General features: G+C 43.9%; 1 protein-coding gene across 1 annotated transcript in view; it reads right to left on the reverse strand.

Annotated features, from left to right (window-relative positions):
• ESF1 (ESF1 nucleolar pre-rRNA processing protein) overlaps positions 1-24,615 on the reverse strand; it is a 325,806-nt gene that overhangs the window by 191,632 nt on the left and 109,559 nt on the right. The window contains exons 6-7 of the mRNA XM_086927725.1: positions 3,872-4,024; positions 2,370-2,484 (exon numbers count right to left, since the gene is read on the reverse strand). Of these exons, the coding sequence (XP_086783851.1) occupies positions 2,370-2,484; positions 3,872-4,024 (268 nt within the window). The remainder of the gene's footprint in view (positions 1-2,369; positions 2,485-3,871; positions 4,025-24,615) is intronic.

A 24,615-nucleotide genomic window follows, 5' to 3' on the forward strand; every position in this document is an offset into this window, starting at 1 on the left:
CCAAAAACGAAACAATCCATGCATCTGATGGGGGTAAGCCGGGTTTTGTTTATAGAGTCCATTCATGCCGTTTTATTCAGGCCTGGCGTTCCAGAGGCAGGCGAGCAGCTGCTGGAGAAAACTGCTTTACCCTCCACAGCTGCCAATCCCTGGTATGGCCGGTCTCCCACAGGGACGCATCACGACACCTCAGGCTAGCCCCATTCCCAGGCAACAAACATTCAATCTCTCGGAGAGAAGACCGATCCTCCCTATCCTAAGCCCTCACCCAGAAGTAGTGCATCGTAGCCATGCAGGCTGACCAAGCAGAACCAAAGAGGATCCCAGACACAAGGCTGCACACCTCCACTCACCTGTCCTCCGATCCTCAGTTTCATCATCACTCAATGGGGGCAGACACCACTTCCACACATGTCCTCCTCACTGCTGCAGGACCTGCACAGTAAGTCGCCTGCTGAGAAGCTCCATGGATCAGGTAGTTGGTATCCACAGACACCTTCTTGTAAGTTCAAAGCTGGCTTCCCTGGGCTCAAATAAGTATCCGGAAATGATGCATTGGACAATACAGCAGTCTGGCACCAGTTCTTGTGCATCGATGGGCACCTGAAGTGTAGGGTTACTGGTGGAGAATTGGATCAGCCGGTAGAGCCTCACACATGTGGAGCCATCTTGCGGCGTGGCTCTCTAGCACCATATGAAGTATTATTTGAGGACTATATCCAGATATATGCATATATTATAATTGAATATGCTAAAGCCTGCAGAAAGTGCAATGCATATTGTTTACCAAAAGCAGTATTCATATACGTTATGTATTGAAACAAAAGCACAACACACTGACAATGCTACAATATTTGGTGATGTAATTTCGTTAAAGAATTGCAAATAAATAAAAAGCCAAATTACCTATCTAAGAAAAACAATGTTTTGGACAACACTAATTAAGTAATCTAAATGTATATGGGCACAATGGCAATATATTGGGTTATAGTGATATTGGGCTTACACTCAGAATCGGAACTTGGTAAGCGCCGAGCTTTTAATTAATATTATGTTCACCCCACTACAAGTGTCCCTGTTTTATTACCAATGCACATGCTCCCCCTCTCCACAGACCTGCCTTGACAGAGCTTTGATTAGGCCATCCTCCACACACGTGGAGCCCTACACTGTGCGCATTCACGTAATAGCCGGCTCACCACTCACCTCACACTTGGGGTAAGTTCCAGGTCTGTTTTTAGTTGCAATATTATGCCATGCCTCCAACCCCCACTATTGTAATACTAATTACTTGTTTTTCTCACATGTGTAGCTCCCTGCTGGGACCCATGTGAGTATCTTTTTCTTATCCCTTGCACGGTGCCACACTCTCCACACAAGCTGGTCCATTACCCTTCAGGTATTATACAAACGAAAGCTTAGTTCCACTATATATTACCAGTTGCTTAAAATGAGCCACATACTGACATTATCCCTCAGCTTCTCATAGGTATCCCTACAATCTTGGGTCCTGAAGAGACCTTACACTGCACACATGGTCGAAATGGCGTCGACAAGTTGCATAAAAGAACCATTGTTGACCAGCACTGATCACTGTATCTAGCACTGTCCACTGTACATATATAGGTTAATGGTAGCTTATATGAAGCATTGGAAACCTTGTATATATTTCACATATATGTCACTAATTTCCTAGGTTCCGTTTTTCACTGGGACACCTCTAACTCAAAACTATATGTTCAAATGTATTACTTTGTAACAGTATTTCATTTCAAGGATTATATAAATATTTTTGATTCAAAAACAAATCAGATGTGTATTTGCTTCCTTCTCTCTCCAATATACTATAACCCAATATATTGCCATTGTGCCAATATACATTGAGATTACTTCACTAGGTGTCCACAGGACCCTTTGTTTTTTGATAATAAGTTTATTACCCTGGTTCCAGGTGAGTAGGGTTCCATTGTTCCTGTCCTATTGGACAACACTAATAGCTGCTCCAAATTACACAGCAAATGGTTATTGTGCTGCAAAACGCAGATTATTCGGCCCCAAAACTTTTCTAATGTCATTGACAAATTCAGAATGTATTCTCACTGGCCAAACATGTTCATTACTGACGAGTTATTTATCTGCAAAGCAACCAGAAACTAGATGAGACTGACTATGCACCTGTTCCAGTCCTTAGTAATAATGTTCTGGAAGTGTGTGGGGTTATATTCAAGAAATACACAATCATAAAAATCCCAAGTTGATTTCTCTGAACACGATTATATAATTACATATAGTTTTCTAAATGTAGGTTAATTACTAAATACGAAAACAAAATACACAAAGTTTATCAAAAGCTGCTAGTTTAAGCATACCTTTGATGTTGCCATTGCGGCTGATGTGAAATATTTTGGTTTATATACAGTGAAATCCACATCAGTAGCAACATCCTTTGGTTCATCATTAAACGTGACATCGTTTGGAATAAACCTGCAAAGCAAGATCAGAAAAACATGAGCAGACATTTTCTGCAGTCCAGAAAATAATTGATCGGTAATATTTTTAATATTTACTTAGGACCAGGTATGTCACGACAAGCTGTAGGATTAAAGTTTAACGAGGACAGAACGCAGCAACACCTGACAAATGAACTGGAGAGTTAAGCATCAAGCAAACTATTTCCCATCCCCTATTGAGAGTGGTTTCCAAAACTCAAAATATAAGTGGGTGGTCTCCAAAGGTTCCTTATATCTGATCTTAAACAGCCTGCTTATTTAGGATATCAAAGTCAAGATATTATAAATTCAAGCAATAACCTATAGTTTGAACAGGTTTATAAGGAGCAAGTAAGCTTTCGGTAGTGTGTTTCATCAACAAGAAATTGTTGAAATTCTTTTTTCCGGAATTGACTTTTCAATTAGGTGCGACACATCAGCCACCTTGTGGCAGGAGCGAAGTCCTTGGTCTTTTCAACATGGTTAAATGCATTTATTAGTCTGCAATTCTTGTACTTTGATTCCAGATTTGTTTGAGTTTGTATGGTAGGACACCACTAGCTAGATCAGAGGCGGCCTTAGGCATGTGCAAGCTGTGCACATGCACAGGGCCGCCAAACCCCAGGGGCCGCCACACCAGTATATATCCTTAATATAACAATCCTCTGAGGATGGATACATATTTGTGTGGCGGCCCCTGGCAGGGATTTGGCGGCCTCCGGCTCTGTTCCACTTCCAAACACCCTGACCTCCCCCTCGCCACTGGCCTCCGCGCCTGCGTTCCTCCTGGTTCCTGATTGGCTTCTTTTTTTCCCTACCCACTGCTGGCCACGTCGTGTGTTACAATACCCCCTCCTCCTAAATGTTATCGTTCTGAGACGAATTCGGAAGGGTAGGAGCAGCCGCCGGTACTGGTCATCTAACTCCTTTTCTGGACGTTTTATTAAAACACCTTCCTGAGCTCTGGGGGGGCTCCCCCCCCCGCCCGGACCCCCTCTTCCGGGGCCCCCTACCTACGCTCCTGGCAAGGGCCGCCATGAGCCTAGAGCCGCCCCTGGCTAGATCTCTAATGCTCAAGGGCATCTTGGTTGCACTCCACATAACTTAATAAATACGTATAGATCTGCTCTAGAGAGTGTAGATGTTAGCGGACGGTGACACTTGTCCATTCTTTTCTTACTCACTCCTGGGTGGCCACCATTCACACAAGCATTTGATGGAGTTGTTCTGAACAGGTGGAAATTAGCACTTTTTTTTGCAGTACAGAATGTAGTTAGGGAATCAGTATTCCAAATGCCCAGAGTGAAGCACGCACAAGTGGGCCACAAATGCAATATTCTATAATATATACATATATATATATAATACACTAAATACTCTACCTTAAATCCACAAAGGAACAGCTACTTTCAAATTCCAGTCCATCACACTCCTCATAAATTTTGTTAGCAGTTTCAGAAGAATCGCACTCTACTACTGCGTAGAAGTACTTTAAGCGTTTGAACTGGTATTCTCTAAGCTTCTCCCTACAAATCCTGCAGAACAGTCAAAAAGAAATAAAAAACGGTTAGCTTTGCATACGTTAAAAAAAATATATCAGGTCTTTGTTTTGTGCAGCTGCCTCTATATCATACAGTCATTGTCTTCTCACACTGTGTCTTTAAACTTTCTTTAAAGTTCACAACTACGCTACACATCTATGCTACTGATCAAAGGAAGTCATCTTACTACCAGAGTAACCAAATGGAGAAGCTCAAAGTAAGTCATACATCTTAAAGAACAATTTACATACCTTAGGTAATAATGTTTCTAGTGACTACTCCAAATGTAGATTCCTCATCTTAGATTGTAACATAGGTATCAGACTGTATCCAGAGATTTCTTTGTAGTAGTGCTCCCACGCACCGCTAGGTGGAGTTGTGTGGCTAAGTGTTGGCTCCACACTGTCCCATAAGTGAGTAGGAAGTGCCACATATAATTTCCACCTCAGCTATTTGACGTAAGTTTCTTCTCTTTACCCTTTCTGTGCCCTCAGATGTACAGCATGAACATTTGTAGGTTGCAATGTCCAGAATACTAACTTTGGACCTTTTAAGATATTAAATAAAGACTACTCCACAGAACAGGGAGGTCTAAGAGGAGTAGTAAATCTGAGAGCATCCACCAGAATGGTGTAACAGAAGGTACCAGAGTTGATACCAAAGCAGTTCCTCCGCAGGGAGGCTGGGGGTTTTGGTGTAGGCTCATACTAAAGAGTCTTGCAAACCCAACATTCAGTGTCCTTCAAGCCAGACCCGGTTGACAAGTCTGTGCTTTGTGAACGAATGCACCAACGCCCATATTGCAGCAAGGCAGAAATCAAGGACAAACACTCCCCTCATCAACAGCCGCAGTAGTAGCAGCCTTAGCCCTGGTGGAATGGGCTCTCAGACCTCGCTGGGCTTGCACCTAGGCCAATGCACCAATGCAGAGTACATCTTAATACAGTGGACTATCCACCTTGACAAGGTACTTTCCTGCACAGCCTTACCTTTCTTTGCACCAGAGAACTCCTCAAAATGCTGATTGTTCACTCGATAATCCTTGGTACAATCTAAATAAACGGTTAGAGTCCTTCTGGGGTCCAAATGATGGAGCCTCTCCTGCTCTTTTCAAGTTTGAAGGGGAGCAAAGAGTGATGGACTGCCTAATGTGGAAGGGAGTCATGACTTGGTAATAGGGCCGCCGAGTCCTCATCACCAATTTGTCCGGAGATAAAAAGGGGTGTAAGGCACTTGCACTGAAAGGACCTGGAGTTCACTCACTCAACAAGCTGACATAATTGCAATAAGGAAAAAAGTTATTAAAGTCAGGAGATGCTGCGTGGAGCTACTCAAAGCATATACACAGGAGGAATGGTCATGACCAAGTTAAAGTCTACTGTGGTACAACTGTGTGGAGGAAATGCAAGTCAAATCTTCTAACAAACCTCTTCACAACAAGTTTTTTTGTTTTATTACAAGGACGGTTAGTCCCACAAACGTAGAATGATTAAAAGGGCTGACAAAAACACTTTAAATGTGCACACCACAATGCCCTGCTGGGCTAAAGACAAAAAAAATGAAAAACAGGTCTGACTGCTTTGTCTGGAAGGTGTCAGTGTTAAGAACACCACTTCAGGTTACAATTTTGTGCCAGCGCTCGGGATAAATAGATTTTGTGGAGGGGAGTATGGTGGTGAGAATGACATCCACCACTTTAGATGGCAAACTAAACAAAGTCAGTTAATACTGCTCAATCTCCATGCATGCATGTGTAGATTCGGCTAAGGACCCTTGCCTGCTGCTGAGACAAGTGGTCCTCGTGAAGTGTCAGCCTGATCAGAGGAAAAACGCTCATGTCCAGGGCTTCCAGGTACTGCACTCTCCGGCCCGAATCTGGGGCCCCTAGGACGACTTTGGTCTAGTCATTCCTGATTATGTTCAGAACTCTGGGCAAGAGAGAGAGGTGGGTAGGCGTACAGGAATCCCTAGTTCAATTTCAGCTTGGGACGCAGACAGCACCTCTCGTAATCTGCCTGACAATGTCTGCTCAGTTCGAAAGAAGACATCTGCTCAGTTTGTCTTCTCTGGCAGTCATAGACACTGCCAGGTGACTGGCAATGAGGAACATGCTCTGGCACTCCAACCATTTCCAGAAACTCAAAGTCTCTTGGCACATGCCTTCATTCAACCCTGATTGTTGCAGGACCACATGATGGTGGTGATATCCATGAGAACCTGTACCAGCCTCTCCTTAACTGACAGCAGGAAGGCCTTCAGAGACAGATGAATGACCTGCAGCTACTGCTATTTGATGTGGATCAAAGCCTCCACTGGAGACCTGAATCCTCTGCTTTCCACTTTACCCAGATGACCTCAAAATCCAGGTGTGCACAATGCTTTGACACATAGTGAGAGTTAGAACCAAAAAGACAATGGAGTCTGTGCTGGTAGGTGAGACTCTGTGACACAGGTTAAATTCAGACAGCATGACAATTGATTGTGCTTTTCTAATTTCGTAGTGCAACATCTATTGAGCTCAATGACCCAATGCCGATTTAGCGTCTGACATCGGCGTCAGCACCAGACCATTCTCCAGAACCGGTGTCAGGAACTGGCTCATGTGACCATAGTGGAAGTCTGTGCCAAAGTGAGTACGGGCCAGGTAATGTGTCCCACAGAAACAGACTATGCTGGGGAGGGAACTACCAGCCCTAACCCAGCTGCAGACCCCTACAGTTTCATGGGTCTCGAAGGCACGCCAGAGGGAGCCGGAAACACATTGACATTTTGCAGCAGGACTTCATTGAAAGCTTCTATTTGCTGCAGGGTCCATGACATCCCTGGATGAACTGAGATTGAATCCCACTTTGCTTTCTTATGCTTATGTTTGCTCTTCAGCTTACCGGAGGATTTTGAGCACAACGTTGAATGGGCACAGAAGTGGTCACAGGATAGATTCGGGGCCTGTGACTTTGAGAGGAGCAGGATCTACGCAGAGGCAATGACTCATGTGTTCGGCGACATACAACTTGAATCCCGGTCTCAGATTGCCTTCGAAGGCATGAGGACGCACTTATCACACAACTAGTATCCCATGGTCAGATTCCAGAGGCACACCCTGAGCAGGTCCTTGACCGACATTTGCTTCCTGCAGTCACAGTACAACTTGAAACCTACCATTTTCGGGGGGCCATCGTCCCCTAGCACACTGTGAACCATTTTGAAAGTCATTGGAAAACAGACACATTTGGGGGCATAGCTCTGGATCTGCGTCAGAAGGCATGGTAAGAAAGTAGCTGTTTCCACAGAACAGGGGTGGCGCTTTAATGCGGCTCTACAGGGCTCTTCTAGGGCAGTGTGGAGCAACCACTGAATGGCACAATGCCACCTATTGGCACACTGCTACCAAAAACGTCTCTAGATTCAGCCTGGCACCTGGAATATATCGTAAGGTGAAGAATCTGCCATTAGAAGCATCCATCACATTCATCATTCATTCCTGCTCAAAGCGAAATGTACATTTAATATCTTACAGAATCAAACAAGGATAAGAAATTAGAAGACAATAGCTGAAATGAACAAAACAATGCAAAATAGGTAAAAAACCAATTAAAGTATTCATCATGGGGTATTCAAATTATATTCATCGGAAGCTGATCGATCGCGCTGAATTAAACCCAGATTAATTTCTTGTTATGATTTCTAACTATGGACCAGAACACCCTTCTTAGTCTCATTACTTTTCAAACAAATACAGCTTATATAATAGATCTGAGTAAAAGTCTACTACCTGCCCCTTATAAAACAATCTGTCTGTCTCATACCCAAGGTTTAAAAGGGAGTCACTAAAGGAGATGCATTAAAACATTAGCCACATATGAGCTAATAAAGAACTTGCTTTATGAAGGCTCTGAGCTAAAAGGGACAACATCATGCATCATTGCTGCAAAATGACAACTTATATATGACTGAGATGAGATACAACAGCCATGTTATTGAATTGTAGGCAATTCAAATTGTCCTGGCTTCCTGCTATGAAGGGTAGATGGCACGCCTTCAGTTTTTTTTTTATCAACTCTGTGTTGCCTAGTACCTAAAGACCTTTGTCTTTCAATGTCAACGTTTAACCAGTTATAACCAGTATCTTTCAATAAACCAATATCCATTTGAAGAATCTAAAGTAATGCAATAGTGTGAAAGCAAAAGCAAAACCCCTTCCTCAGATAATTCACTTCAGAACGTTCAGAGAATTTTGCTACAATGAGTTGGAGATACATTCATTATCATATCTCAAACAAAAACACTGGCAACCTCTAGCAGCTAGGTAAAGATCCCATTTTTGGACCACTGCCTAAACGTAGCTAGTGTTTTAAGTTAAAAAGCTATATGCACTGAAAAGGTCTCAGAAACTTTGAAGTTAAACAAGAAAAGTTACGTAAAAATCCAAATAGGAAGTAATGTTTGTGTCATTCTTCAAAAACAAATCTGAATATCCTATAACAAATGCAAAACAACCTTTTCTTTACCAGACTTTAAAGAACACCATACAACCTGAAAATCAACATGTTCCACTGAATTCTTAAAAGAAAAGCAAACCTTCAAAACGAGTTCATGCCAAAACCTCACCAACACATTAAGGCCTAAAAAATACAGAGCAAACTGTTCCTTATAAAATGTAAAACAAAAGGTTTAACTTTTTTAAATTTCCTAGGAACAACTATTAATTCCCAAAAACCTATGTTTTACTTCTGTGACACCTTATAGCACACTTAATTAGAAATGCAACATTTTTCTATAAAAACATAGTGTCACACAATCATCATCTCTTTACAAGCAAGAACTTTCCCTGATGCCTTAAACGTTGATCAAGTTACTCCGATATTAACACAAATGAAAGAGGGCAAGTATCAAATATTCCACGGCACGGCAAAGTATCCCAAAAATGCATTGCCATCTAACTCTCAAAGCTCACAGAAAGTGAAAGTTTTCTGGCACCTTATAACTTAGATTTCTGTAAAGATACCATCATAGAAAGGACTACTACAAAAATGCATCTCATATTGGTTAACGGAGAAGCCTGCCGTCTCATCCTACTTGACCTCTCAGTGGCCTGTGACACAGTTCATCATTAGCAGCGCAGTGAGAGCGTCCATACAAGCATGGGGTTTGAAGGCACAGTTTTTAGTTCACTTCATTCATTAGCACCCACAAACTGCTAGTTAGATTGGGAAGTTACTGTTTTGACCACAAAAGGGTCAAATGAGTCCCTATGGGTCTATTCTAGCTTAATTTTCAATGTGGAGCCCATTTTTACAATTTAAGAATCATTGTGTATCCGTCCTCCAATATTTACATTACACTCAACTGCTCCTTGGCTGACATTGTCACTCTCAAGCACTGCCTAAGCACATGCACAAGCTAGCTAAAACAGGAAAAAAAGGAATTCATCTTCTTTGCAAGAGAACCTCACGCGAAGTTTGACACAAAATGGCTAATCAAATTCGAAGTGGATGGATTAATGTTGCCCAGGAGGTCAAAGTTTGGTTTCTGGTTCGGACTTTCCATAAGAGCACACATCAAATGGACTAAAAAACAAGCATTTACAATGCAACGGTCTCGCCTTTGCAAAAGTTTGAGCTATTGGCATTGTAAATCACAACATTTTTGTTTATGTGTTGGTTTTGAAAACATAAATAAATGGTATTGTCATTTACAATGCCAATAGCTTAATCTCTCGCAAATGCCAGACCTATTGTATTTACAACCAGACACACACACAGAGCCACACACACACACAGATGTGGTGGATGTGGATCTGGTGGATGTGGTGGTGGTGGATGATGTGATGGTGGTGGATGATGTGGTGGATGTGGTGGTGGATGATGTGGTGGTGGTGGGTGTGGTGGATGTGGTGGTGGGTGTGGTGGTGGTGGAGGTGGATGCGGTGGAGGTGGATGCGGTGGAGGTGGATGTGGCGGTGGTGGATGTGGCGGTGGTGGATGTGGCGGTGGTGGATGTGGCGGTGGTGGATGATGTGGTGGATGATGCGGTGGTGGTGGTGGATGTGCTGGTGGTGGATGTGCTGGTGGTGGTGGATGTGGTGGTGGTGGATGTGCTGGTGGTGGTGGATGTGCTGGTGGTGGTGGTGGTGGATGTGGTGGTGGTGGATGTGGTGGTGGTGGATGTGGTGGTGGTGGATGTGGTGGTTGTGGAGGTGGTGGATGTGGAGAAGTGTGGCTCAATGGTTAGAGCAGGCAGACCTCGATGCAGAGCTCTGGCCAGGGACCAGGGTTCGATTCCTGCCTCGACGGGTCTCGGGCTCATTAATTCGCCTGACCGGATATTCTTGCCTCAGTGTCTATTCTAATCATGGGCCCCACGCTGCAACTCTGGGCAATAGCTTGCTTAATCTCCACAACGGCCCCCACAACGCGAGGGATGCCTGGTCTGCACCATGGGGGTGCCCAGGAGTGGACACTTCACAGGGAAAGCCAGGAAGGGTTCCCTTGCGGTATTCGTACAAGCGCCGGGAAACCCACTGCGGGTAGCTGTGCACTATACAAGTACAAAAACATTTACATGTGGTGGTGGTGGATGTGGTGGTGGTGGATGTGGTCGTGGTGGATGTGGTAGATGTGGTGGTGGTGGTGGATGTGGTGGACGTGGTGGCGGTGGACATGGTGGATAATGTGGTGGATGATGTGGATGTGGTGGTGGATATGGTGATGGTAGTAGCTCAGGCAACTTGAGCGACTTCTGCTTTCTTCAAGGGTTTTTATCACGCTGGTATGCTTGGACTCCAATGTGGTCACCCACTCGGCAGTAAATCTTGTTTGTGAGCTCATTCAGCGATAAAAGTTTCAACTTGACCAAGCTTGCATTCCGCTTTCTGCAGATTGTGATCTCTGTTTATCAAGTCAAGATTTTTTATTTGCATGCTGGGTCTTGTATTTCTGATTTCATAAGGGATAAACCGGACAAGTTCCTAACTGCAAGAACTTTGTAACAGAAAATCACTGGAGGCTCAGGAGGCAAAACCGAGGCTAGGTCCGATGACAGCACACAGATCGCTGCAGGGAGAGACAAGCAGGAGGGGGTGGGGGTGGGAGTAAGGAGGGCTGCAAGGAGGCAGAGTAACAAACAAGAAAAGAAGCCCTAATTTTTGCACTTAATACATGCAGCCTATTTTGTTGTAGGGCTCTAGAAATTATCTTCGATTTCAGAGTGAAAGTACAGGTGTATAACATGATTTATATATGGAAAAAAACCAAACTCAACACAAGGGTTTTCCTTGCACAACATAACAGCACTTTGTTATTTCTCAGCTAAGTCTGTACTGTATAAATACCACACACATCTACTGGCTTCTATTGCTACTCATCTGTACTCATTATCAGCCCCCAGAGGGTGAGAGGAAGGGAAGGACTCTGTGATCAGTAGGCTTTGTATGGATGTGTTTCATTAGATTGCAACCCTAGAGGCACGCCATATAATAAATTAGACAACATGCAAACCTTTGAAAGATGGCCACCACTTACAAATGACTGGACAGTGTGAAATGCCGTTTTACAAAGAGCGTATTGTGGCTGAGGCCTGTTTAGAGGTATAATATCTACAGATCAAAAAGCAAAGAGCTTGAGCACCATGAGAAGATGAAATTTACAAAAAGCAACACTGGCAAAACATCCAGGGTTTTACCCTCAGAACGATAGTCCATTTTTTGCTTAATATAATTTCCTGTGTGTATCTGTGGTGATCCCAGGAAGCCAGCAACTATCCATGATTTTACCACCACAAGCTGCTACAGATTCCCCCTCCAAAATGTCATTGGGATTAAAATGAGGGCCACAAAATGAAATAGAGCTCTCAGAGGAAGGTAGCTGAAGTAGTCACCCAGCCACCCTCTAGTGGGAAATATATGTTATCATGTTCTACCACTGCTCAATGTCATGCAAGCAACATGTGGTTGTCTCACAGACCGAGACAGTCCGTGGCCTTCTAACGGCATGAATCCGACCTTCTCCGTATCAACCCTGTTCTCACTTGAACAGCAATTCTTATTGAAATATAAACTCTCTTCAGTCCTGTACACTCATTTGCCTTCACTTCTAGTGCTGCCCATGCTAAGGTAGAACAGCCCTGATATGATTTGATCCTGCTAGTCTGACACCGCAAGGAGTAAAACATTAATGGCTAAGGTATTGCTCCCTGGCGTGGCAATGATGGACGTTCTATGGTCTGAAACCGTGTACTTTCTCAAAGAAAGGATCCACTATCAGGGCTACTGTAATTTGTATTTACAACAAGGGGTGGTGAGGGACAGAGTCTCTGAATTAAGCAGAAAGCTCTCACCCAGTCAAGAGATCCGGGCTAGATCCAACACCGTTTTTTAGCTCACTGCACCATCCCAGTTTCAGAACCTGGCTGTATGCAAATTAGTCTGTTCCTGTACCAGTGCATGATGGGAACAGGGCAAACCAAACTACAAAAGCCAATTCTTACACTGGGAAGGAAACAAGCTCCCGGGGACCGGTTTCTGGCATTACAGCCGTCTTCGGCCCGGTTTGCTTGAATCCTGATGGTGCAATGAGCAAGGGACTCATGTCTGAGTATACCCTTCCACGCTTAGGGTGGACAAAAATATTTACAACAAGGGGTGGTGAGGGACAGAGTCTCTGAATTAAGCAGAAAGCTCTCACCCAGTCAAGAGATCCGGGCTAGATCCAACACCGTTTTTTAGCTCACTGCACCATCCCAGTTTCAGAACCTGGCTGTATGCAAATTAGTCTGTTCCTGTACCAGTGCATGATGGGAACAGGGCAAACCAAACTACAAAAGCCAATTCTTTCACTGGGAAGGAAACAAGCTCCCGGGGACCGGTTTCTGGCATTACAGCCGTCTTCGGCCCGGTTTGCTTGAATCCTGATGGTGCAATGAGCAAGGGACTCGCATCTGAGTATACCCTTCATCCCAGTGTAAGAATTGGCTTTTGTAGTTTGGTTTTCCCAGTGTAAGAATTGGCTTTTGTAGTTTGTTTTTCCCAGTGTAAGAATTGGCTTTTGTAGTTTGGTTTGTCCCAGTGTAAGAATTGGCTTTTGTAGTTTGGTTTATCCCAGTGTAAGAATTGGCTTTTGTAGTTTGGTTTGTCCCAGTGTAAGAATTGGCTTTTGTAGTTTGGTTTGCTCCCAGTGTAAGAATTGGCTTTTGTAGTTTGGTTTGCTCCCAGTGTAAGAATTGGCTTTTGTAGTTTGGTTTGCCCTGTTCCCATCATGCACTGGGACAGGAACAGACTAATTTGCATACAGCCAGGTTCTGAAACTGGGATGGTGCAGTGAGCTAAAAAACGGTGTTGGATATAGCTAGGCTGTCCTGTTTTCAGTTTCTATTTTTGGTAAATTCTGGTGGGGTTTTTCCAGTGTTTTCAATATCTTAAAAAACTGTTGTTATCAGTGGTTACACATTTTCACGCCACTAAAAACAACAGAAAAAGTGTTTTTCCGGTGTTTATGGAACGTTTTGCTTTTATCATTGCTTGCTTTCTGCACTGAAAGAACATGGTATATAGACAGTGTACGTATAGTGTATATGAGGTCCAAAGAAATTTTTGCAAATTAATCTTATTGTAGTACACCATACAATACTTCTTTAGTGAGTCTTTGGTCATTTGCGCTTGTGCTTTCCTTCCCATGTAAACTTCTGTGAAAAGGCCCTCTCAGCATTCATAGCCTATTGGGCTGAGAACCGTCAGCTAAGGGACACAGTCGGGATGACTTTCTTTGATGCCACATAAAGCACGAAATGGTAAATGTTTGCGTTTTAGTTTCTGGGCATAAGAAAACAGTGCACCAGAATGGTCTAAAAAGTCAATATCATCCCTCATTAACTCTGAAGATTGTAAACATGCTTTCAGCATACCATCTAACAAGTGGCAAGGATCTCCTACTTCCACTTCAGCTCGGGTATCAATTTTGACAGGTCATCACACAAATGATTTATATGCGTAGCTGAATCACTACAAATACAAACAATATCACTCCAATCTTTGTTGAACTTTGAAAGAACCTTTTTTGCAGAGCATAACAAGTGACACTGCGTTCCATGTTTTTCAAAAGTCTGATGTCACGTTTTCACCACTATCCCAGATGCTTGGTGATATATATACTTGTCACTATACCTTGCATTTAATGTTTAAAGCCTGAGGTGTGGCAATTCACCTACTATTAATACTGACCCACTAGAAACTATGGTCTGATGTATTAAGGGTTTTTACCCATCCTCTTTGGGTAAATATGATGACACATGTTAAGAAAGATTTTTATGAAACTAGCCATTTTACCTATCAGTGAAAGAATCAAATGCAGCCAAAATATCAAATGTGAGTTTGATATGTCCTGATTCTCTACAGTTTATAAAATAATTAAACTAAACCTAAAACGTGAAACTAAACCCTGCATCTTTAGACCAAAGGCCATAAAACTGAAAAAAGTCAAAGGAAGAAGAAACAATATTTTAGTGGCATCCCTAAAGAACGAAACTCAAGCAGAATAATGTTAGCCAGCCTTTCTTACTGTTAGCTTGTATAACATTTTATTGATCCCTTCAGTAAGAACAAACTTACTCTTTCACTTTCTTTTTCCTTTCTTTGAATGGCATTTAGTTTGTGGTTGTGCAGGTGTTTTTTCAGTGTTTATATGTTTTCACCGGTGAGGGCTATTTTTCTTTCAGTGGGGTTTTATCAGTTATTATAGGTTTAAACCTAAAACCCCACAGCCTAGATATAGCCCTGATCTCTTGACTGGGTGAGAGCTTTCTGCTTAATTCAGAGACTCTGTCCCTCACCACCCCTTGTTGTAAATACTGTAATTTGTAAGCGATTATAGGGACCTGAATTGGCAGGTGTTAGATACTCTAGCAGCTCTTACCTTTTGTGTCGGCATCCTACATGTGTGAGCAGGCCCCTTCCCGCCATTCGCCATGCCAGATGCCAAAGCCTCACAGGCCTCCGAGGAGCCTCCAACAGCCAGAGATGCAGAGCGGGATGCATGGCCCGATGCCTGTCACTATGAAAAAAGCTGCATAAAGCCATAAGATTTAAACAAGACAAGGGAACCCAGGGCACAATATGCTAAGGACCATGGGTAGGTACTTATTAATTACTCACTAAGAGTATTAAAAAACACTGGCCAGTGTTGAATGTAGGCCAACTCCAACTAGACAAACCTTTGTTTGCCTTTAAGAAATCTAAGAATCTGAAAGACCATTTGGTGCGTGCAGCACTACCCGCTCTTGAACAAATGACCACAATTGATACACTTTGGGGGCTACCAAGACTCACTGGGCATGTCAGGTGCGGCAACTGCTCTATGTGTGACAGTACCATAGAGGGCAAGGAATTTATGCACAATGATATCAAGTATGAGCGTAAAGAATTCTCCAATTGTAACAGCACAAATGCCATCTATGCCATTGTTTGTCCGTGTTCTATGATCTATATAGGGCAGACAACTCAGAAGGCGCGCACAAAAATGTGCCAACACCGGAGCAGAATACGATGCAGGACTCCTAATGCTCCTCTTGTGCATCTTTTCACTGAACAATCCCACATTGAAATGGTCTTCAAATGGACTATCATCTCTGTGATAAGACTCCCCAGCCGCGGAGGTAATTTGCAGCAGTTGCTAAACAAGGAGGAACTACGTTGGATATTGAAGACACAGTCTGCACACTGGCCTGAATCGGACTGAGGATTGGACCTCCTTGATCTAGGCACCAGCTTTGTCTGGTCGAATGGAACTGTACTATGACTCTGGTTATAACTGGACTACTTATTTCTGTTCAGTACGCTCTGACTGGTCTATTTGTTTTTATCTGTAACTTTCTACCGTTAATTTAATGCCATCAGGCTTATTGTAATTCGTTTTTTCATGAAAAATTTCAATTTTTGCTATTTATGTGGTATTCAACTTTGACACTGTATGTCTGATGTGGGTATCACGAAATGCACTTTCTCACTTGGAGAAACGGCTATGCAACGACTCGTTTTTGTCTAAATTGCGGACCTTCCGACCGCAGTACACCTAAGATGTCTGCCACACTTTTAATTTGTGCCCAATCCAAAATGGCTGACAGCTTTTGCCATGTTCCTATTGGTCCCTAGCCTCCACGTGACTACGATTGTTTTCCATATCGCATTCACATTCCTCGGAGTGCACGCCGTGCTGAATTTTCATGCCCATTGCGGACCTGCTTGTTACATTGCCAGGTAAGACCATGGCGACCCCTGACAAGACCATTTATACGATCCTCCATGAAATGCCGGCATTAATGCCCCTTATTCATTTTCTGTCTCAACAGAATTCTAAACGAGGGCATCTTCCCTGTCGGTAAGCCCCAGTAGCGAAGCACTTATGCTTCACCGTTTTTACTGTTCACTGACACCTGAACAACCCTTCGCTTTCCTCACAGATCCATTTGAGTCAACTCTTGGATTTCCCATTGGTAAGGTTTTTACCGATTTTTACGGCAACTGACCCAATGGTCATAAGATCAACTTCACTGACCTTATATTTCCCCTCAATAGAACACAGTTTTATATTGAGTCTCGGGCTGAATCCCTTTCAGCCTCACCCCACCGGTAAGCCACTTGTTGTCACTATAGATTTTTGCGCACCTTTGCTTATCATTTCACCCCTGTAAGTACCGGTTCGCACCACCACAGCCCTCCAATTAAGGACACAGCTCATCTGCACAATTACGTATTAGCGGTCCACTTTATTTCCTCTTAGCCAGTCTGAGCTATTACTTGTCACTAATAGGACGTTGCGTTACTCGCCTTGCTCCCACCTTCCAGCACACTGCCTGTATCCAGCATGCATCACACTCTGTTGCCGCTGACACCTTGGCATGGTATGAGTCTTGCACTGTATACGCAGTTGTACCAATGATTTACTGACATGTTTCATTTTTTTATGTTTCCCTTCTCTTCTTAACTTTTCTGTTACGGGATGGCATATTGATTCCCACTCAGTGGGAACAACTGTGAATGTTAACTCTTTAGGCAATTATTCTTTGTCCTGAGGATGAACCGATATTGTTTAAGGTTCGAAACGTCGTCGACCTAAAATGCACTAAATGCATAGTTGATACAAATTTTTCATGCATATGTGTATGTCTTGGATTATCTGCTTTATGATTTACAATATCCAGATGACCTGTTATTGCCTACTACTTCCCCTTTTGTTTGTGCTCACTTAGTGTGTTAGTCGGACATCGGCTGGTGTCCCGCTTCCATCACACTCTGTAGTTTATTGTTTTGTGATCATTTCTATCAAGATAATAAATTGTCCGGCTGGACACTTCCTTAAAAATATGGTTCCATTTGGTCTATATTCATTCTCCTTTAATCTTCCCTTGTCTAAGGACCACTGTCTTTAAAAATAAGCATAAAGCCATAAGGGCATTGTTGTTCAGGACTTCCGTGAGGCTGGATAGCGAGAGGGAGGGACTGGGGAGCAATGGTGGATGGAGAGGCGTATTTCGGGTAAACCACCTCAATAAAAGGTGTATTATTCCCATTTCCAACTACGCTGAGGTAATGAGTCGAGGTGGCGAGTTTCTGCAGCCAGGACCCCTTTAATGAATAACCTAACCCAGGGAGAGTGCTCCAAACTCTCACTGGTATGCAGTGCCATGCAAAGCACTTCAGCACTCAGTCAGGAGTAGTAAGCTCTACATACATATAATTACAATACAACTAAAGTGCAGAACTCACGCACTTAACAAGTGCTATGCACAACTCGCTGCTGCACACGAGTTTACTGTTTTGCTAGCGCCAATAATCCAAGAACCCATAATTGCCAAGACACAGAGCGTGACAGACCTAAAGCACTTCAACACCTCGTCGGTGCTATAGAAATACAATTACTTGCTACTTTTTAATTATGTCGACCTATAAGTAGAAGATGAATTTTAAAATGTCAGAAACATTTTGCACAAAGCACTTTAATAAAAGCAATTGCTGTCCCGCTGATTGCATTTGGTTGTAGATTTGTTTTATTTAAAACTTGAAATCTTATTAATTGTCTTTGCTACATTAACCGCTGAGTGAGTAATGTAAATATGGGCCCTTAGAAACTATGTTGTACATGAGCAGGTAAGCATCCTTGGATTTTCTCATTTTATTATACTGTCATAATCTCAAATAATTCTTATGCTGTTCATAACAAGCATTCTGGATGAGTTGTAGAATGTATGAAAATTGCTTCGCTGCAGTTCATTTTTATATTTATGCTTGGAACTAATTTATTGCCCATAATTACTCTTATTTTATCAATAAATTAGCATGTGGATTTTATTATTTGTATATTGTATGGCTTATGTCCTAAAGCTGGCACAATAAATATGGTATGATATTGTATGGTAAATTACAGTTACAATACAAAAAGAAAAAGGCTGATACGTGTCACACACATTGTCCTTGAGCAGGACGCCCAAGGTGAATGCTTTTTCGCCATGATACAGCTAGAGCCTTGCGTTTTACTGACTGTTCCGTGTTGTTGACATTTTATCTGCAAAAGCTTTCAAGCTGCAAGCAGCAGATGACGGGGATGACAAGTCAGGTCCCGGGCCGGCAGCCAATCACTGCGCGGCCCGGGGAACGGCGAGAGGGAGGGTGTGGGGGGCGGGACATAAAAAAAGACACAGAAACACCCCCGAATCGCGTTCCGACGGGGAAATATTGACTGACAGCCAATCTCTTCCAATGGCTAGCCTCCATTTATGGAGCTAGCCAATGGAAGACAGAGGCGGGACGAAGCCCCATACTATAGGACATAAGGTTTCGCCCCGGGCGGAGGACTGCTTCGCAGTGCTACGGCCAGGGCGAAACCTAAACATAAGCAAAGGCGGCCCTCTTCTTACAAATACTCAAATGCTTCCTAAACCAAACAGAATTATGTACAGTTATTCAAGCTAATGTAATACTAACTCATTAAGACACCTAAAACATGGCACCCTGACAGCTGTTCAACATTTAGCAACTTGACTTGACTCAGGATCCACAAAGTAGGACTAGACAAACAGTTTCTGAAAGAACTTCACTGGTTACTCCTAGAGACTATAATAAAGTTCAAGCTTGCATTTCACACCTGGATACCCCTCAAACAACATTTGGTATATCTGTAATCCACTCTAAAGAGATCAGGTGGCAAAAAACCCCACAATGAAAGCAAAGACTAGAATCTAAAACAGTCAAATCAGATTTTTTTCTGTGGATTAAAATTTTCTTTTGATGCTACCTCCTTGTGGAACTCTCTCCCTTAAGATAATTATTCATCCCTTACTAAGACTGTTTTCTCTCTCCATTACCTTCTGTAGCACCCGATGCCTCATTGCATATGTTTATCCGCATTCCCACAGAATGTCTACCTATTTCCTTTCCTGTTTAATGCTTTTTTTAAATTTGTCGCCACCTCACAGAAGGTTACTTTGAAGTTTTGAGTTTTTCTTTCTCTAGATTTACTGCAGTGTTACATGTATTATTACTTAAGAGACCTTAGCCTGGCTGGTTTTTGTTAACTGTAAAGTGCTCTAACACCTCCCATTATGGATCGTCTGAGAAACGAGGTAGCTCCCTGTACAAGGTAGATGTTTTTTTCCACTCCTAGTAGCAGGCAAGCTACTACCAGAGAAGACCGAGATAGGTGTCCCAGGTATAATTTTCCCTAAACAGCTCCCTGGAGACAGGAAGTTTTTTTTCACTCAGACTGACCAACAGACTTTCTCTGCATTAGTTATATGGGTCTTTCCTATGCTGTAGTGAGGGCTGGGCCTTGTTACTCACACTGCTATGTTAGCATAGGCTTATTAGAAGTTTAAACACCATTTTACCTTTTTGCTGCTTTTGCACACAATACTGCATATAACTGTTGTTGTAAGTTAGGCTGCGTGAAATTATTCACATGTGAAAGGCTTGTTATCTGCATCCCTAGATTTACATTGTGACTCTAGTCTGCACAATGAGTGCTAAAGCCTCCAAGGTTATCATAACAAGGTAGCTGTTGTTCGGCTTACGTTTTAGCCATAACATATATGCAGCTGCAGCCCACGTGATTCTACACCTTTAATAATGCACTGTAGAACAAGTTACTTACCTTCGGTAACGATATATCTGTAAGAAACAGTAGTTAGTATTAGATTCCTTACCTTAGAATATCCCCAGGCGTCAGTCTGGATCCAGAAACTTTTGCGTGGCAGTACCCTTGTGCGTCGGTAGGCGTCGTCTGCGGCTCCGCGTCCGTGGTCGGCGGCGCCGGGATGACGTCGCCGGAGTACTTAGACGGCGCCCTCGCGCGCTGACGTCAGTTCTTATACACAGCTTTTCCGCGCCAAAAACGCAGAGCCATGTAAAAGACCAACACTGGTGCCATTGAAACTGGGGCCCTGAAAGGGGATGGCCTTAACCCTAGATATCGGTTTGCAGAAAGGGGAGGATGGGTGGGGCGGTAAGGAAGAAATGCGTTACTTACCTGTAACTGCAGTTATCCAGCATTGGTATCTTTCATAGATTCGCATGCCTGAATCATTCCCCGTCATCGGGGTGGGAGTCCCCGGTATATAAAAATAGTAATGTCATATAGACATATATACACTAATAGGCTGGAGGCCTCGCATTAGTAGCCTGTGTCCTTTTGTAAACAAGCATTTGCAATGCAATAGGTCTCGCATTATTTAAGTTTGAGCTATTAGCATTGTAAATGGCAATGGTTTTTTGCTTTATGCTATATTTTTTTTTTTACATAAAAAGCTTCATATAAAATATGTTTTATTAAAGTTATTTATGCAGTATCTAAATTTTGTTTGCATAAAACAGTATAATAATATCTTAGTAAAAAAGTCAAATATTTTAATGGAAATTCACCAAACGTTCATTTATGTGTTGGTTTTGAAAATAGCTAAATTAATAGCTTTGTCATTTACAATGCCAATAGTTATAACTTTCGCAAATGTGACACCTATAGCATTTGTAATGCAACATTTGTATTTACGTGACTTAGATGTATTGATATTACAAATAACAATGGCTTTTAATTTTTTTTAATACTTAATAAAAGTGATTGTAATTTATAATGGCAATAGCTTAAACTTTTGTAAATAACTTTTGTGAAGATTATGTTCAGTGTATTTTATTGTAACAAAATCCAAGAACAGAAGTGAAATATTAACATCTTTTTGTGACATTTGTAATAAAGCTTGAAACATTGAGAGAACATATTTGTGCTGTGGTGGTGCTGAGTGATGCTGTGGTGGTGCTGAATGGGGCTGTGGTGATGCTGAGTGATGCAGTGGTGGTGCTGAGTGGTGCTATGGTGGTGCTGTGGTGGTGCTGAGTGATGCTGAGTGATGCTGTGGTGGTGCTGAGTGGTGCTGTGGTGGTTCTGAGTGATGCTGTGGTGGTTCTGACTGATAATGTGGTGGTGCTGAGTGACTGTACTCACTGTCACTCTGCACTCACTGTCACTCTGCACTCACTGTCACTCTGCACGCACTGTCACTCTGCACGCACTGTCACTCTGCACGCACTGTCACTCTGCACGCACTGTCACTCTGCACGCACTGTCACTCTGCACGCACTGTCACTCTGCACGCACTCTGCACTCACTGTCACTCTGCACTCACTGTCACTCTGCACTCACTGTCACTCTGCACTCACTGTCACTCTGCACTCACTGTCACTCTGCACTCACTGTCACTCTGCACTCACTGTCACTCTGCACTCACTGTCACTCTGCATGCACTCTGCACTCACTGTCACTCTGCACTCACTCTGCACTCACTGTCACTCTGCACTCACTGTCACTCTGCACTCACTGTCACTCTGCACTCACTGTCACTCTGCACTCACTGTCACTCTGCACTCACTGTCACTCTGCACTCACTGTCACTCTGCACTCACTGTCACTTCGCACTCACTGTCACTCCGCACTCACTGTCACTCCGCACTCACTGTCACTCTGCACTCACTGTCACTCTGCACTCACTGTCACTCTGCACTCACTGTCACTCTGCACGCACTCTGCACTCACTGTCACTCTGCACGCACTCTGCACTCACTGTCACTCTGCACGCACTCTGCACTCACTGTCACTCTGCACGCACTCTGCACTCACTGTCACTCTGCACTCACTGTCACTCTGCACTCACTGTCACTCTGCACTCACTGTCACTCCGCACTCACTGTCACTCCGCACTCACTGTCACTCTGCACTCACTGTCACTCTGCACTCACTGTCACTCTGCATGCACTCTGCACTCACTGTCACTCTGCACTCACTGCATGCACTCTGCACTCACTGTCACTCTGCACTCACTCTGCACTCACTGTCACTCTGCACTCACTGTCACTCTGCACTCACTGTCACTCTGCACTCACTGTCACTCTGCACTCACTGTCACTCTGCACTCACTGTCACTCTGCACTCACTGTCACTCTGCATGCACTCTGCACTCACTGTCACTCTGCACTCACTGCATGCACTCTGCACTCACTGTCACTCTGCACTCACTCTGCACTCATCATTACTGTTCCTTTTGTGGCATAAAACGGGTACCTCTTCTGCGTGCACTGGTTTATGTCAGAGGAGCTAAGCTTGGTCAATGTCTGAACAAAATGGCAAAATGATATGTTCCTGCAACAGCACAAGGCCGTAGATTAGAAGCTACGAGGTAAGAGACAAAATGTACCCGCAATACCAAAGTACTAAACGCTTCACTGTATCTTGGAGGAATGTACTTACAAAAAAAAAAATCAATCACCCATAACAACGAACCCACCCGACCCGTCCTTATCAAAACAGATCAGACGAAGACTTGATGGAGAGGGCCAGGCACACAACCCGGCCATCGGTCGCCTGGGAAACCAGATCCATCCACGGCTCAGGAGTCCTCTGTGCGTGGACAGGGTGTACTCCAGGAATCAAGTCCGTGCAATTGTACCTAATAATTTTCTCATAAAAAACTCACTGCGCATTCCACCCTCAACGAACAACACGCTTGGCAAAACAACATGCACGGCAAAGGAAACCGGCCGCTCGCACACTCTCCTCTCCTGCCTCCTTGTATCATACCAAGTCACGGACATGCGCAGACGTCGTGATGCGCATTTGATTCAAGTATTTTACAGTTTTATAAAAAATACTCACTGCGCATTCACCAATCAACGCGCGCGGCAAAGGAAACCGCCGCGCACACACGCTCCTTTTCTGCCTCAGCCTCACTGATGCACGATAAAGTATGTCTGTCTTAAATCTTTAAGTCTTAAGTTTTAAACAGACAGACAGATAGAAGGACATGCTTGATTAGAGCCCCGTTGCGCGACACACCCATACATGTCAGGCGACACAGTACCGTGTCGCGACACATAGTTTGGAAAGCTATGCCCTAAGGTAAGCAATTACGGCGGACTCCCGCTTTCGTTTTGCGCCGGCCTGCGAACAGGAAGTCAGGCAGGCCGGGCGGGACAACCGGAAGTAGGAGGGCGGGAGCCTACCCCGCCTCCCACGGAAGAGCCGCGATTGTTTGGCGCACCGGAGCAGGCAGGAGCCTACCCTGCGCCCCGGTGCCGAAGAAGGGAAGAAGAGTCTTGCTGCCGGTGGGAGCCGCTGCACTGAGGATGCCGGTGAGTGGGGCTTCGCCTTGTTGGGGGGGAGGGGCATCTGTGTGCGCGCGCGCGGCGGCGGACTGTGTATGTGTGTGAGCGTGCATGTGTGTGTGTATGTGTATGTGTCCTGGAGTCGGTGTGTATGCGTGTGTGTGACGGGGGGGGGGGGGGTTGCCTGTCTGGGTGCCTGCGTGTCTGTGTAAGTGTAAATGCGTGTGCGTGTGTGTGGAGCCGAGAGGAGAGGGGCTGGTGTGTGTGGAGGGGTCTCTGTGTATGCGTGTAGGTGACGGGGGTGTGCCTGTGTATGCGTGTGTATGTGCGCATGCGTGAGTGCTGTGTATGCGTGTGGCTGTGATGTGCGCATGCGTGAATGTTGACGCGCGTGCACGCAGCTCAATCCAGCCGCTCGTCACAGTTTCGTGTCCCTCATTCCCCCGTGTCAGACGACTATAAGTCTCCAGCCTGGACGCATCCTTCGGATGCGATGTCCAGGCGAGACCTAAAAAGGACCAAACTTTGGCCAGGAGCCAATCAGCTACTACCACCCTCTAGAACCTTCCTTGAAGGAGCCTTAGTCCCTCAGATTTTCGTAAGCGCAGTGCTAAGTAGTACCTATTGAGAGAACCAAGGTAAGCCCTTCCAGGGGAGGCGGTGGGTTGCATGTGAATCTATGAAAGATACCAATACTGGATAACTGCAGTTACAGGTAAGTAACGCATTTCTTATCCAGTATTATGGGTATCTTTCATAGATTCACATGCCTGAATCAGAGTAGCAAGTAGTAGGCAGCACATTTCGCATAATATAGCATGCAAGACACTTGAGAATACCTTATCAATAGAGCAACAGAATAAACTGCAACCAGTAGCAGGATAAGAAATGTGCAATTAGGAAATAGGAAAGGTGGGATGAAAGGAAGAAGGCTCACCATTAATGAAATAGATGA

The sequence above is a fragment of the Lissotriton vulgaris genome, chromosome 6 (assembly GCF_964263255.1).
Source record: "Lissotriton vulgaris chromosome 6, aLisVul1.2, whole genome shotgun sequence".
Lineage (NCBI taxonomy): Eukaryota > Metazoa > Chordata > Amphibia > Caudata > Salamandridae > Lissotriton > Lissotriton vulgaris.